Source organism: Ylistrum balloti, unplaced genomic scaffold (assembly GCF_031769215.1).
Source record: "Ylistrum balloti isolate Yb309-2 unplaced genomic scaffold, AGI_CSIRO_Ybal_v1 Utg369782, whole genome shotgun sequence".
NCBI classification, from domain to species: Eukaryota; Metazoa; Mollusca; class Bivalvia; order Pectinida; family Pectinidae; genus Ylistrum; species Ylistrum balloti.
The window spans coordinates 2,783,681-2,795,745 of record NW_026781970.1 but is presented as its reverse complement, the minus strand read 5'-3'; the positions used below and the strand labels follow the sequence as shown (position 1 = coordinate 2,795,745).

Genomic DNA, 12,065 nt, shown 5'->3' with positions numbered 1-12,065 from the left:
AGTCTTTTTATATGGTTGATACTTTTGACTAAATGAATTACATCAACTTACCTTGTGTCAAAGAAATGTTCCACTTCTGAAGGAATGGATTCCTCCAGAAGCAGGATCAATTTAATCGATATACATTGAACAGAATTTGCCATTAAGTTGTAAGTTGCATTAGCCTTGGTCTCTATGAAGAGGAAATTTTAGAAAAAAAAAGAAGAGATGCATCTTGCTTAATTACATGTATAGCCCAATACAACTTATTTGAAATAGAAAAATGTCCGATGTTGGTGAATTTCTAAACTGTTTTACAGCTAAAAACAGACTGGATCCACTCGTTAAAAACTGCCATTTTGCCCCAAATGAAGAAAAGCATTTCATTACTTTCCCATTGAATTGATACAGGCACAGTGCTCAAAAATACAATAGAAAAAATACTGGATCTATGAGCTGGCATCTAAATAGCAATTTGAATTACTTTTGACAACAGATGGAACCACGAAAATGTTTTGTCGCAATCTATCTAATGTCTTGTGTTTCATTTTGAAATTAAAAAAGTAATTGAAGCATTCAATGTACAATGTAGGCAACACCAGAACAGCTGCGAATAGCACAGATCTCACAGATCAGCGAGGATGAAACTATATTCAGACAGAAAGTACAACAAGTAAGTATCCCAATATGGATCTTCTGGAGGTTAAGGTCACTACAATGATGTTTGTCTTATTACTTTACAAATTCTAATTTCAAACCAATTTTTTCAACTCCCCCTTAAGTTTTAATGGTTAAATATTTTTATAGTTAAGAAAAGGCATGTATAAATTCCGATGGTGGTAATTTAGAGATACTTTACATACCATGGAAAGATATGTTCAGTTTGTGACAGAAGGTATGTGAGATTTTACAAATATATATAAAACTGATTATTTCTTTGTTTGTATTTTTCCAGATAATTGATTTGACAGGCAAAGCCCAAGTTGAATGTGAAATAGCATTACATGATTGCCAACAAGATACTGAAGGAGCAATTAACATGCTCTTAGAGGGAGAAAATTATCAGGTATATTGATTTGATGTTATGATGTTCTATTCTTTTAAAAGGAAGGTACAATATAATCAGTAGATGGAGTTTTATAGCAAATTTCCCCTCAGTATCTTCATTCATTTAAATCTTTTCAGGGTGAGTGGAGAGAGACAGGTGGAAAGAAAAAGAAAAGAGCAAATCCTTCAAATAAGACAGAACCACCACAGAATAATGTTGATGAAAAGCCTGACAAAACTGAACAGAACTTTGAACCACGTGAGAGGCCAGACAGAAGTGGGGACAACAGACCAGAAAGCAGTTCCCGCAGAGGTCGACGATTTGACAGTCGTCCACCAAGATTGGCTCGTGGGCGAGGAAGGGAGAGAGGGGATGGTGGATTCAGAGGAAACAGAGAAAATACCAATGATCATGACAATAAGGAGAATGGTTTTGGGACCTTTGATAAGGATCGAGATACAGATAATCGAGGTCGAGGCAGAGGAAGAGGGAGGGGTAAGTGAAATGGTATTTCAACAAGTGTGCATGTCTACTCGATAATGCTGATGAAGAATAATAAGACTTGGTGAGAGTACATACTACAAGAAACAATTGTCAGAAAAGTTCTCAAGTGTCACATTTTAGTTTTTGCAGTGCCCATATGATATATATACAGTCAAATGTCCATGAATCAAACTTAAAAGATTCAAATTTGTCAATTAGTTTGCTTCCTTTTAAGTCATTAGTGCCTTTAACATTTATGTATCACAGTCTTGAAATAATTACTGTAACATGTGAAGACCAGTTTGATGCTGTACATAAACATAAGCATGCATTGTTGATTTCTCATTGATATCTGAAAATGTTTTAAGATAAAAAAAGTTCCTCATTTCATTTAAATTTGTGTTTTTGGTATTTTCTGTGTTTGTTCAGGTAGAAATATTGTCATCAACTAAAGTCATGATCATGAAATCACCACTATAACCCACCATGAATGATTTGAAATTTTGATGTATCAAAGGTTTTTTGACTGGGGGCTAGGACTTTGAAACATTGAAGTTTAACTGTTTAAATAAATAATAAAAGTTTTTGATTGATATGTTGCTGTTGTTTTACCAAATTTCTGATTAATTATATAGATGCTAATTGCATCGTTGGATCTAGTTAATTATGAAGTGATCTTATTCATATTCAATTCTTTCCATTAAGTAACAAGAGAAAACAATTATTTTTATTTTTATTTATATTTTTATTTTGACAGGAGGGCCTCGAAGAGGAGGAAGAGGAAGGTAAGCTTATTGTGATTCCTTAGTTTGTCAACTTGTGTTGAGTTTCAAAGACTATGTTTAGAAAATTTACAGGTATTATCTCTTCAGGATATAAAGGAGGCCTTATACAGTGGAGCCCACTTATTATAATGTGGTATTTCATCATATCCAGCTTATTAAAAATACTATCAGCCAAAATCTCTAGTATGTGTCACAGTGACATTTATTACTGTCCAAGGTCACCCTGCACGCCTGTCTAGGTATGCTGTGGACACAAAGGGCAACCCGTGATCGATAGGGCCAATAAACATTAGAGCCCACCTTACCAGTTCTAGCAGCCTAACAGAAGATAGGTTGTACATTGTGAAACCCCCAGACGTAATCCTGTTGAATTTTATCCTATTTTGTTAATAATTTTCAAAGGGATTTATAACTATCTTCAGTTCCAGGTTAATTTGTTCGGAAAGCACATGTGAGTGTGTGGACCACATCTTTTGGTGTCTGTAGAAATAGTTGGAAAGTGATATCTTGATGTGATTCAAACGCATGTAAATTCACATGATAGTCAAATGATATACAGTGAGTAAAACTCACTTCTATTGAACATGCTTGAATCAAATACATAAGATAAGTTGAATGTTTTGTTCGGTCAGTTTTTTTCTCTTCATTATCCGAGTAAATTAAAACATGGATGATTCAAACACTGTGGAGTCGAATACTGTGCTTATGTCGAATATATTTTGTGATCCTTCCCTTCTAAATTCTACCAAAATTTCCATTTTTGTGTCCAACATTCAGGCATCACATTGTCTCCGGTAGAAATTTCCTGGCTTCCGTCCCATGACTGAATCTAATCGGTCAGTCGTATCTATGTTTAGGAGCCCTATTGTAATTTTTGATTGAACAGTAATTCCTGCATTTACACAGGTATACAGGAGAAAGTTTGAATTTACTCAGAATTAGACAGCCAATCTTAAAACAAAATCTAATGTGTTTTGTTTACTTTTTTATGCACATAGCTGCCAGAAACCAAAAGGAAAAAAATAAATGATAACTACAGCACTGATGCAGATGAAAAAAACCACTTGTTTGTAACTGACACATTTGTTTGTGATTTTAAATACATTTACTGGATATACATCTACTCATAAAAAGTGCAAGTTTTATACTCTATTATACGGTTACCCTCGTACAGTACTGTACCTTTTGGTAAACCACATCAAGGTTATCAATGTTATGTAGAATGTTCGTGAAAACGTATTTATTGAGTTTTATTTTTAAATATTATTGACAGGATTTGTTACTCTTAAGGATAAACATGTGCTGCAATTTAGTAACGTGTTTCACATTATTTCATTTTGTTTTATATTAGTACTTATAACTACTTATTTAAATTAAAGATATCGTTAGTGTATGAAAGTTTATAATGTTCTTATGTATGTATTACTTATTCATTACTGTCACATCATTCTATGAGACTCGTATCTGGTAAACAACCAATGAAAATAAGGCCAATCTTCGATGTCATCATTCATACAACCATGGATAAGTTGAATATTTCGTTAGGTCCCTTCTACTTTGACTTATCCATGTTTTACTGTATTATTCGCAGCATTGTTAAAAGGTGGGAATTGTTATTGTATTTGCTATTTCTTCTGTCATATTACACAACAACATGAATCACAATTATATGTTCCAACGAGAACAAGTTAATGAGTATATACGTCATCCAATGAAAAAAGGTTAAAAGTTATCAGCCAGCCTATGTGCAGATACACAAAGTGGACCAAACCAATTTACACATCCTGTCTTTCACCAAAACAATGTGCAAAGCACATACATTTCTTTGCCAAATGATGTTTGTTGACCTATGGTACTTCATTCTCGTTAAATATCTACACTAAGAATCTACTGCTACCTATAAGAAAAAAAATTGAAAGTAGATATGACAGTGAGATTGATTCCCATTATGATATGATTAGTTACTGTGTTGACAACTGGTTTGAACAAATCACATTATGTATTGACCAACATTTACTGTTTCAGAAGAACTTCCTTTTTTTATATATATATATAGAGAATTAATTTGTTTATAATTTACCGATCCAGAGATTATATCAACATGGTGTTGTTTGTCTATTGATTAATGATTGGAGAATATCCCACTTAAGGACCAGACCTATATCTTAATATTGCTTTCTTAGTTATTATGATATCCAAGTTAATATTTTTTTCTAGAAAATAGAATATCAAAGTAAGAGGGTTCCACTGTATATATACCAATTATAGATTTGCAAACTTTGATACGTAGATTTCCTAAACATTTTGTATTAATTCAAACTACTTAGGAATTTTTTGTAGAACTGACTTTGAGTCAAATTTAAATAATAATGATATGAATCAGTAATGAAGTCAAAATTTCTAATTGATCGCTAACAATTCAGTGTAAGCTTATTTCCATAGTTTTAACAGGAATCCTAGGTTTGACAAAGGGCCTCAAATAGATACATGGACAAATGAAACGGCAGCCAATGCAGAGAAAGAAAATGCAGCAAGTAAGAATTTTGTTCTGTGTAAAATATGTTTTTTTAATGTATACAGTGTATTGCAAGTTTTAAAGATATTTCTGTAACTGCATCCACAGCTCAAGTGTAGTATGAAAAAAGTTCACCATAATAAAAGAAAAGACAATTTGCAATACATTATCTATAGGAACAAACAATAATGGTTGTTCTGGAACAAAATAAAAGTGTTAACTGCCTGATGAGAAATTTTGATATGATTTACTTTGAAATTACAATTTGGTTATTTTGAATTGATAAAATATGTGTGCAGGAAAAATCTTATTTATAATTGATGGGGGTTTTTTTTGCTTAGGTCACTGGGAGTCTATGGAAGATTGGAATGATGATACATGGACTGGAAGTGTAAGAATTTATTCATTGTTTTGTTTTATTGTGAATCAAGCTTCAGTGAATCTATCAAGGCCATTTCACGCATTTAGAAGAATGAATTGACAATTTAATTTGATGCCTTCAAAAAATCAAAACACCAAAAGACACATGATATAGTATTTTGTGTACCTGTAAGCAAGATTATGTTTTCCTAATAAAATTTTTGTTTGTATTTTTTGAAATAGTTATCAGAAACTAAAGTCTTCACAGCAACAACCACACAGGAAGATCAGATATCTGAGAATACAACACCAATGGCTGATACAACAAATACTCTTGGACAGAGGTAATATTGAAAGTTTTGTTTGATGATTCTATTCAATGTAGTCACATGATAAACTGTCTATGAACAGACTCGCAGAAAATGGTTGGTAAACATATGTCTTTACAAATTATTGCAAACTATGTCCAAAGTTAAATTTAAAACTACACATTAATACTGAATACATATGAAGAGTATGGATGAGGAAAAAATTTAAAAAGAAAGCAAGAAACAAGCAAGATTTTCTCCTCCAATTTAATAAAAGGCATCGGTTGTAAAAATAGGCTTACCTGTATGTCAGTCAATGCTTGTTAAAGGAGTGAAATGCTGCAATAAAAAGTAGCAGGACTGTTTCATATGAAATATATCGGGTATCTTTTCCCCAAATTCCTGTATTGAACCAGTTATAATTATGTTTGGTAATAAGTCCATTCATGTATATAAACCCATTGTCTGTCTGTGAAGGAGTTTTGTTTTGGCCTCTGAATGTATTGCTAGATAAATATTGTTTTGTAATTGGTAGACAACAAAAGCAACATATTCTGGAACTTTAGAATTAAGAAATTTAATGAAAGTTTGGATAAGGCAAATGCTTGACTCAGTTGAGAACACAAATGGAATGGAATGTTGTTTCTGATTATATGCTCAATGTCATTAGTTATTCAGTGTTTCTACAATTTGCAAGGACTTGAAATTGCATTTGTTCATAAAGTGTTCATTGTTTCACAGGTTAGATCTGGGTGCTCTTTTACAAAAGCCAACCAGTGAACCGCCAGAATCTGCTTACATTACACAATACAACCAGCAGGCCACAGAAAGTATAAAAAATTCTATAGGGGTATGTATATCTACTCGATGAAAATTTGATTGAAGGATATTTTTTATGTTACCATTACCAAAAAGTAACAGAAGTTCAGAAATTAGGAAATGACAAAGCAGAAAAGGCAAGACATTCTTGTTTTCATTTCCTTTCACATTAAAACATTAATCTTCAAAAAACAATTTCAATTTTTCAAGCAATGAAAACCAAAGGAATTTCAACAGCTCAAGTATTTTCAGTGAAAGCGAATGATAGACACTTCCTCTGGAATATACTGCATTGCTCATTGTGTGGGACTTTGTATTTCAAAACGATCTATGTCTAAAAATATTTGTTTGAAATATTTAATTTATGACTTCATACCACTGGATTGTTTTCATTTCTTTCCTTTTCCAGTTGGTTGGAGAGTTGTAATCCATATACTGATATTTGTGTAATTAATTGTGACTTAACCTTTAATACAGATTGGATCATCACCACGACAAAATCTGACCAATCAGCTGGGTGGCTCAGCATTGACAAATCACATGCAATCTGGATCCTTGTCCAGCCAGCTGCCATCTTCATCACTATCCAATCAGCTTTCGGTTTCGCAACAGTCCTCGTCTGATGCCATTAATGCATTGGTGTCGTCATTTGGTCAGAATCAAACCTCTTACAGTCAGAGCCCTGCAGGATTCAGCCAGAGTGTAGCGGCTTATAGTCAGAGTCCACCGGGGTATAGTCAGACAGCTACAGGATTTAGTCAAGGTCAGGCGACATACAGTCAGAGTCCATCATCTGTTTACAGTCAGAACCAATCATCAGCCTACAGTCAGAGTCAGTCATCCGGCTTCAGTCAGAACACAGGATCTGTATACAGTTCGAGCCTAGAACAAAATAGTGGTGGACAAGTGGATCCAGTTCCCTCTTCTCAGTCAGGGTTGCAACAGCGACCGAAGTCCCAAAGAACAAAACTACCACCACCATCTAAGGTACCATTCTTATCAATTGCATCATGCTTGTTCAATAATTAACATAACATTAAAAGAAAGTGTTTCAAGATTTATTCCAAAAAATTTGCATATCAGTAGTCTATTGAATACATATTTCTTTGCTGTATATTTATAGATTCCAGCTTCAGCAGTAGAAATGCCTGGACACATGACAACAAGATTGGATGTTCAATTTGGGACTTGGGAATTTGGATCTGATAATGCTTCACCTTTTAGTTTTGGTGGAGAGTCTTCTGTTACAAGTAATATGAGCAGTTCTGATGCTTGTAGGTAAGTTGGTTTTATCAGTCTAAAAGAACCAGTTGCATAAATTGTACCTTCCATCCAACTTCCAAGGAATCTTTTTTCATTCAATGTGAATTTGTGTAGGTTTTCAATCAGAATTTAGATTACTTTCAGTTTTAATGTAAATGACCGTTTCCTAGCTCTATTTGGGTACAATGGATTTCTAATGTAATCTTTATTTACCTTTCAGTACAACTCAAACAATAAGTGGTCACCTGCCCCCTCAGCAGGTGAGTAGTAAACCAAGCGAGTCTGTGATCTCCTCCTCCATAATGACCACACCACCTGCTAACAGTACCTCTGCTATGTCAGGGGGTGACCAGACCTCTCCTAGGACAAACATTTTCCAAGCCTCTCCCTACACCACCCCTACCAAGAAGGACTCTGCATCACGTAGTCAGAACAAGGTAGATACTTTTTTGTAAAAGTCTTCCTCTCTTTTTATGTCAGCATTGTGGGAATGGTATCTCTTGTGCAAGTAAAATGTAGAAATTATTTGCCAGAGGACCTTGTACTCACATTGATAAAAATATTTGTAGATGTATAATGGATCTTTTTAACGACTTGTTTAATATTTCATGTTCAGAAGTATGAAAAGTTGTGCTATTATGTGATTTGTATAATATTTGTGCTATCACAGATGTCTCACTTGTATCCATCCAATGTGATTCTGGTATTTCAGATGAGTCCACCAGAGCCTATACCGTTCCCTCCATCTCAGTCTGACCGGAAATCCAGTCCAATGATCAACTCTCAGCATCCAGGATCCTCCAGCTCCCTAACTTCAGGTTAGTTCTGTTTATTTTTATTTTGGTTGAATATTTGCAGCAAAACAAATGTTTGAAGTCTTGCATTCAACACACCATTGATAATTTTTATGATATATTATTTATAATAAGACTCGAAACATTTATTGTACCAATTCAAATTGACCTTTTATAGTCAATTTCACCCAGTGTTGGAGGTAAATATATTGAAACCATCAGGAAACAATCAATTTTTTGTACAAAAAACTGAAAGGTGACATCAGATTGGATTAAAGTTTACCTGAATGATGAATTATCTTTGCTTAGTCTTGAACAGCTAATGATGTACTTTTAAAAGATCAAGAAGTATCGGTAGTTTGATATAGAATTTCCTTTCATGTTTGAACTGAAATTATGCTCTTTGTTATTTCTAGGACCATTGGCAACATCCAAGCCAGATTCCAGTAACTTAAGTTCTTACAGTCCATCTACGCAGGGTTATGCATCAACAACATATCCATCGCAAAAGACAGGACTATCAACTAATTCTGGTCGATCTAGTGCCACAGGGCTTTCAAGTAGTGCTGGACTGTCTAATGCAGCAGGTCTTTCAAATTCAACAGGAATTACAAATAATTCTGGTCTTTCAAATTCAGCTGGACTTTCTAGTGCGTCAGGATTCTCACATTCATCCTCATCACAGCCAGGCTCTTATCAGAACCAGTATCAGACTGGCTCAAACCAGTATCAAACTAGTCAGAACCAGTTCCCTAGTGGGCAGACTCAGTACCAAAGTGGACAAAATCAGTATCAATCTGGCCAGAATCAGTTCCATAGTGGTCAGACTCAATTCCAGAATTATGGACAGTCGGCTGGGTCATCATTCCAGAATGCTAGTTCGTACTCGAGTGGAAGTGGCTCCTACAGTGGATCAAGTCAGCAAAATCAAGGCAATCTGTATCAGTCATCAGCCACAAACTCGTATCAATCTCACTCCAATCAAAATTCACTTTATCATCAAGGTAACTCATCACAGACTACGTCATATCAACCACAGACAAACTCATCCTCTTTTCATGGTGCCCGGGACTCACAAGCTGGATCTTACCCAACAAGTGTTAGTAGAGACTCACAATCGGCTTCATTTCAGGCCAGCGTGAGCCAGTCAGGGTCATATCCAGCTAGTGGGAGTAGGGACTCGCAGACCGGCACATCATTCCAGGCTTCTGTAACACAGTCTAGTGCTACTTCTTACCAAAGAGACAGTCAGTCGGCTCTGTCAACACCTGCCACACAGACACAATCGGTGTACACTACCTCTCAGGGGTATGGTGCATCACCACACCAAAACAGCTTGCCATCAAACTTGCAAACATCACCACTCTCTGGAGTGTCTGCCAACAAGATCAGTGAAACTTTGTCTAAGATGACTGTGAAAGACTCGCCTTTGGATACTAGGCAATCACCCCAGGTAATATTGGTCAAACCTTGTATCAGTCATGTTTCAAATATTTAACACATTGTAGTTCAACCAAATCATTTTTTAGTCTGTCTTTTAGCCATCTGACATCAATTGTCTGTAATTATAAACAAATGATTAATTTTCTGAAAGAGAACTTCATGTTTACACAGGTTGTTGTCACAAAATATACTGTTTTGTTTGGATAGTTTGTATACTGATTGAAGAAGAAAAGCTGATAGTTTCATGCATATTTTTCCCTTGCCAAACAATCTTACCAAATTATCATACAACAAAAAGTATATATAAGGAAAAAAGAGAAATCATGTAATTTATGATATATTGAAAGTCATAGACATGTACTCAAAGATCCCTCTTGAAGTTCTTGTTTTGAGAATGACTGCAAGATCAGTAGCAAAACATATATTAGAAATATTTTCATCATTACATATAATTGGTTTAATCAGTATTAGTTGGTGGTTTTAATAACAGACACTAAGATTTAGAATTGATATATGTCAAATGAGTCAATGACCATGATGGATTTACTGTTAACATAATCAAAAGGAAAGGAAAACAAAATATTACACTTCTATAGAACAAGTAAAGATCCTCTGAGGATGAGTGTCAAGGTCCCATTGGTTCATTTGTTGTGGAATACATCAGTCTCTGAAACCTTTATTGGTGTGTGCCCAATTAATGCCTATGTATTTTGTGGAAACAAGCCAAATTTAATCTTCTGGTTTTTTAATTTACGCTGACGGCTTTATTTCCCTGTTCTTTATCATTCTATGGTCAGTTTATGGTTAAGTCTGTCCATTATCTGCTGTTTTCTGAATGGATATTTATTCATGATGTCATTCAGGGATCAATTTTGCGTTTAAAAGGAATATACACCCAAGTGGCAACACATTTTAATATTTTTGATGATTTTTCGTGGCATTCCATTTTATTCTAAGACGGGGTTTTTTTTTCAAAAAGTTGTACATTTTCAAATGAGGGGGAAATTCATTAACCTGAGATGTTTTCCTATCTTTATTGGTACAACCGATTCTAATGGTGTTAAATGTTACTTGAGAATTTACTTCGTCCACGCACAGCTGAGGTATACAAAGAGAGGTTTGGAAATACATGTGTATCAGAAAGTTCACACATATTTTTGAATTGGGGGGGGGGTTGTATTTCTTCATTTATCTTACTTGAAGACAATGACTGGTTCTAAACCATGCCACATTTATACAATGTAGAAAGAAAGCACATAATGTCCTCTAATAACCAACCTTCCTACCTTCAGCTATCCCTTGAAGTATGCAATGATCAATCTACATGCAAATCTTGAGTCTGTATTCATTGAACTTCCATGGACTAATAGAATTTCTGGAAATACTTCAATTTTACATTGTGGGACCTTAAAGTTTTAGTATTAAAGTTGAAAAGGACTTGTGAAAATAAATTGTAGATTGATCACCGAGTAAGAAGTAATTTGTGTCATTATTTCTGGTTGATTTCAGTATGATAGTTCTACATCTACAACAACGAGTAACTTAACAACTACAACAATAACAACATCTCTGGCAACAGGAACAACTACTCCATTATCTGTTGCATCTACCAGTGCATTAACAACTACAGTTGGTTCAACCAAAGTCATGACTGCTCCCTCAACAAGCAGTGAGTATGCTTATGAATTTGAACATAGAGAAGATCAATTCAATATCTTAAATGTTATTATGATGATTGTTATTTGTTGTAATTACTGAAATGTTGTTTCTTTATTTGCCTTTGCATAGTAAAAGTCTTTTCAAATTTTTTTACTAAATGTGGATTGAACAACAGATTTTAAAAACTTTTTTGAAAGAAATTTTCTACAGTATATATATTATACCATAGATCAGAGTGATTTTGATTTCATGCAGGAATGTATGCTTTATGCTGAAGTGTGTGAACTTGAAATGGTTATGTTTCAAGTAAACGCCACACTCATGAATGTTTGAAATGTTAGTCGTAAGTCATTGTGGACTATTGAAGCTGTCTTCATGAGATATTACTATGTTTACAGCCACAAAGAACACTCCAAGTTTGCCTCCAGGTGTATTGGTAGGTCACCAGTACATCATGGGACAGGGAACTATGCCACAATACTTTGTAAGTGACCGTTGTCCTTATTTGCACATTTGTAATCTGTTGCTTTCCTGGGAAGGTTAATTTTTTATGGAAATATATATATGAATCTTAAATTTTGTTAAGTTTTCTGTTAAAATATATTATGG

At 34.4% G+C, this 12,065-nt stretch overlaps 1 protein-coding gene across 6 annotated transcripts in view; it reads left to right on the top strand.

Annotated features, from left to right (window-relative positions):
- LOC132544212 (ubiquitin-associated protein 2-like) overlaps positions 1–12,065 on the top strand; it is a 39,653-nt gene that overhangs the window by 2,449 nt on the left and 25,139 nt on the right. For 4 of the 6 annotated variants that reach the window (XM_060207785.1, XM_060207784.1, XM_060207782.1 and 1 more), the window contains exons 3-17: positions 572–652; positions 935–1,045; positions 1,165–1,522; positions 2,268–2,295; positions 4,738–4,829; positions 5,152–5,201; positions 5,414–5,514; positions 6,220–6,328; positions 6,775–7,284; positions 7,421–7,575; positions 7,781–7,997; positions 8,273–8,378; positions 8,771–9,807; positions 11,307–11,466; positions 11,855–11,940. In XM_060207785.1, coding sequence (XP_060063768.1) covers positions 572–652; positions 935–1,045; positions 1,165–1,522; positions 2,268–2,295; positions 4,738–4,829; positions 5,152–5,201; positions 5,414–5,514; positions 6,220–6,328; positions 6,775–7,284; positions 7,421–7,575; positions 7,781–7,997; positions 8,273–8,378; positions 8,771–9,807; positions 11,307–11,466; positions 11,855–11,940 — 3,201 coding nt within the window. The remainder of the gene's footprint in view (positions 1–571; positions 653–934; positions 1,046–1,164; positions 1,523–2,267; positions 2,296–4,737; positions 4,830–5,151; positions 5,202–5,413; positions 5,515–6,219; positions 6,329–6,774; positions 7,285–7,420; positions 7,576–7,780; positions 7,998–8,272; positions 8,379–8,770; positions 9,808–11,306; positions 11,467–11,854; positions 11,941–12,065) is intronic. The other 2 variants (XM_060207783.1, XM_060207786.1) reach the window with 2 other exon arrangements.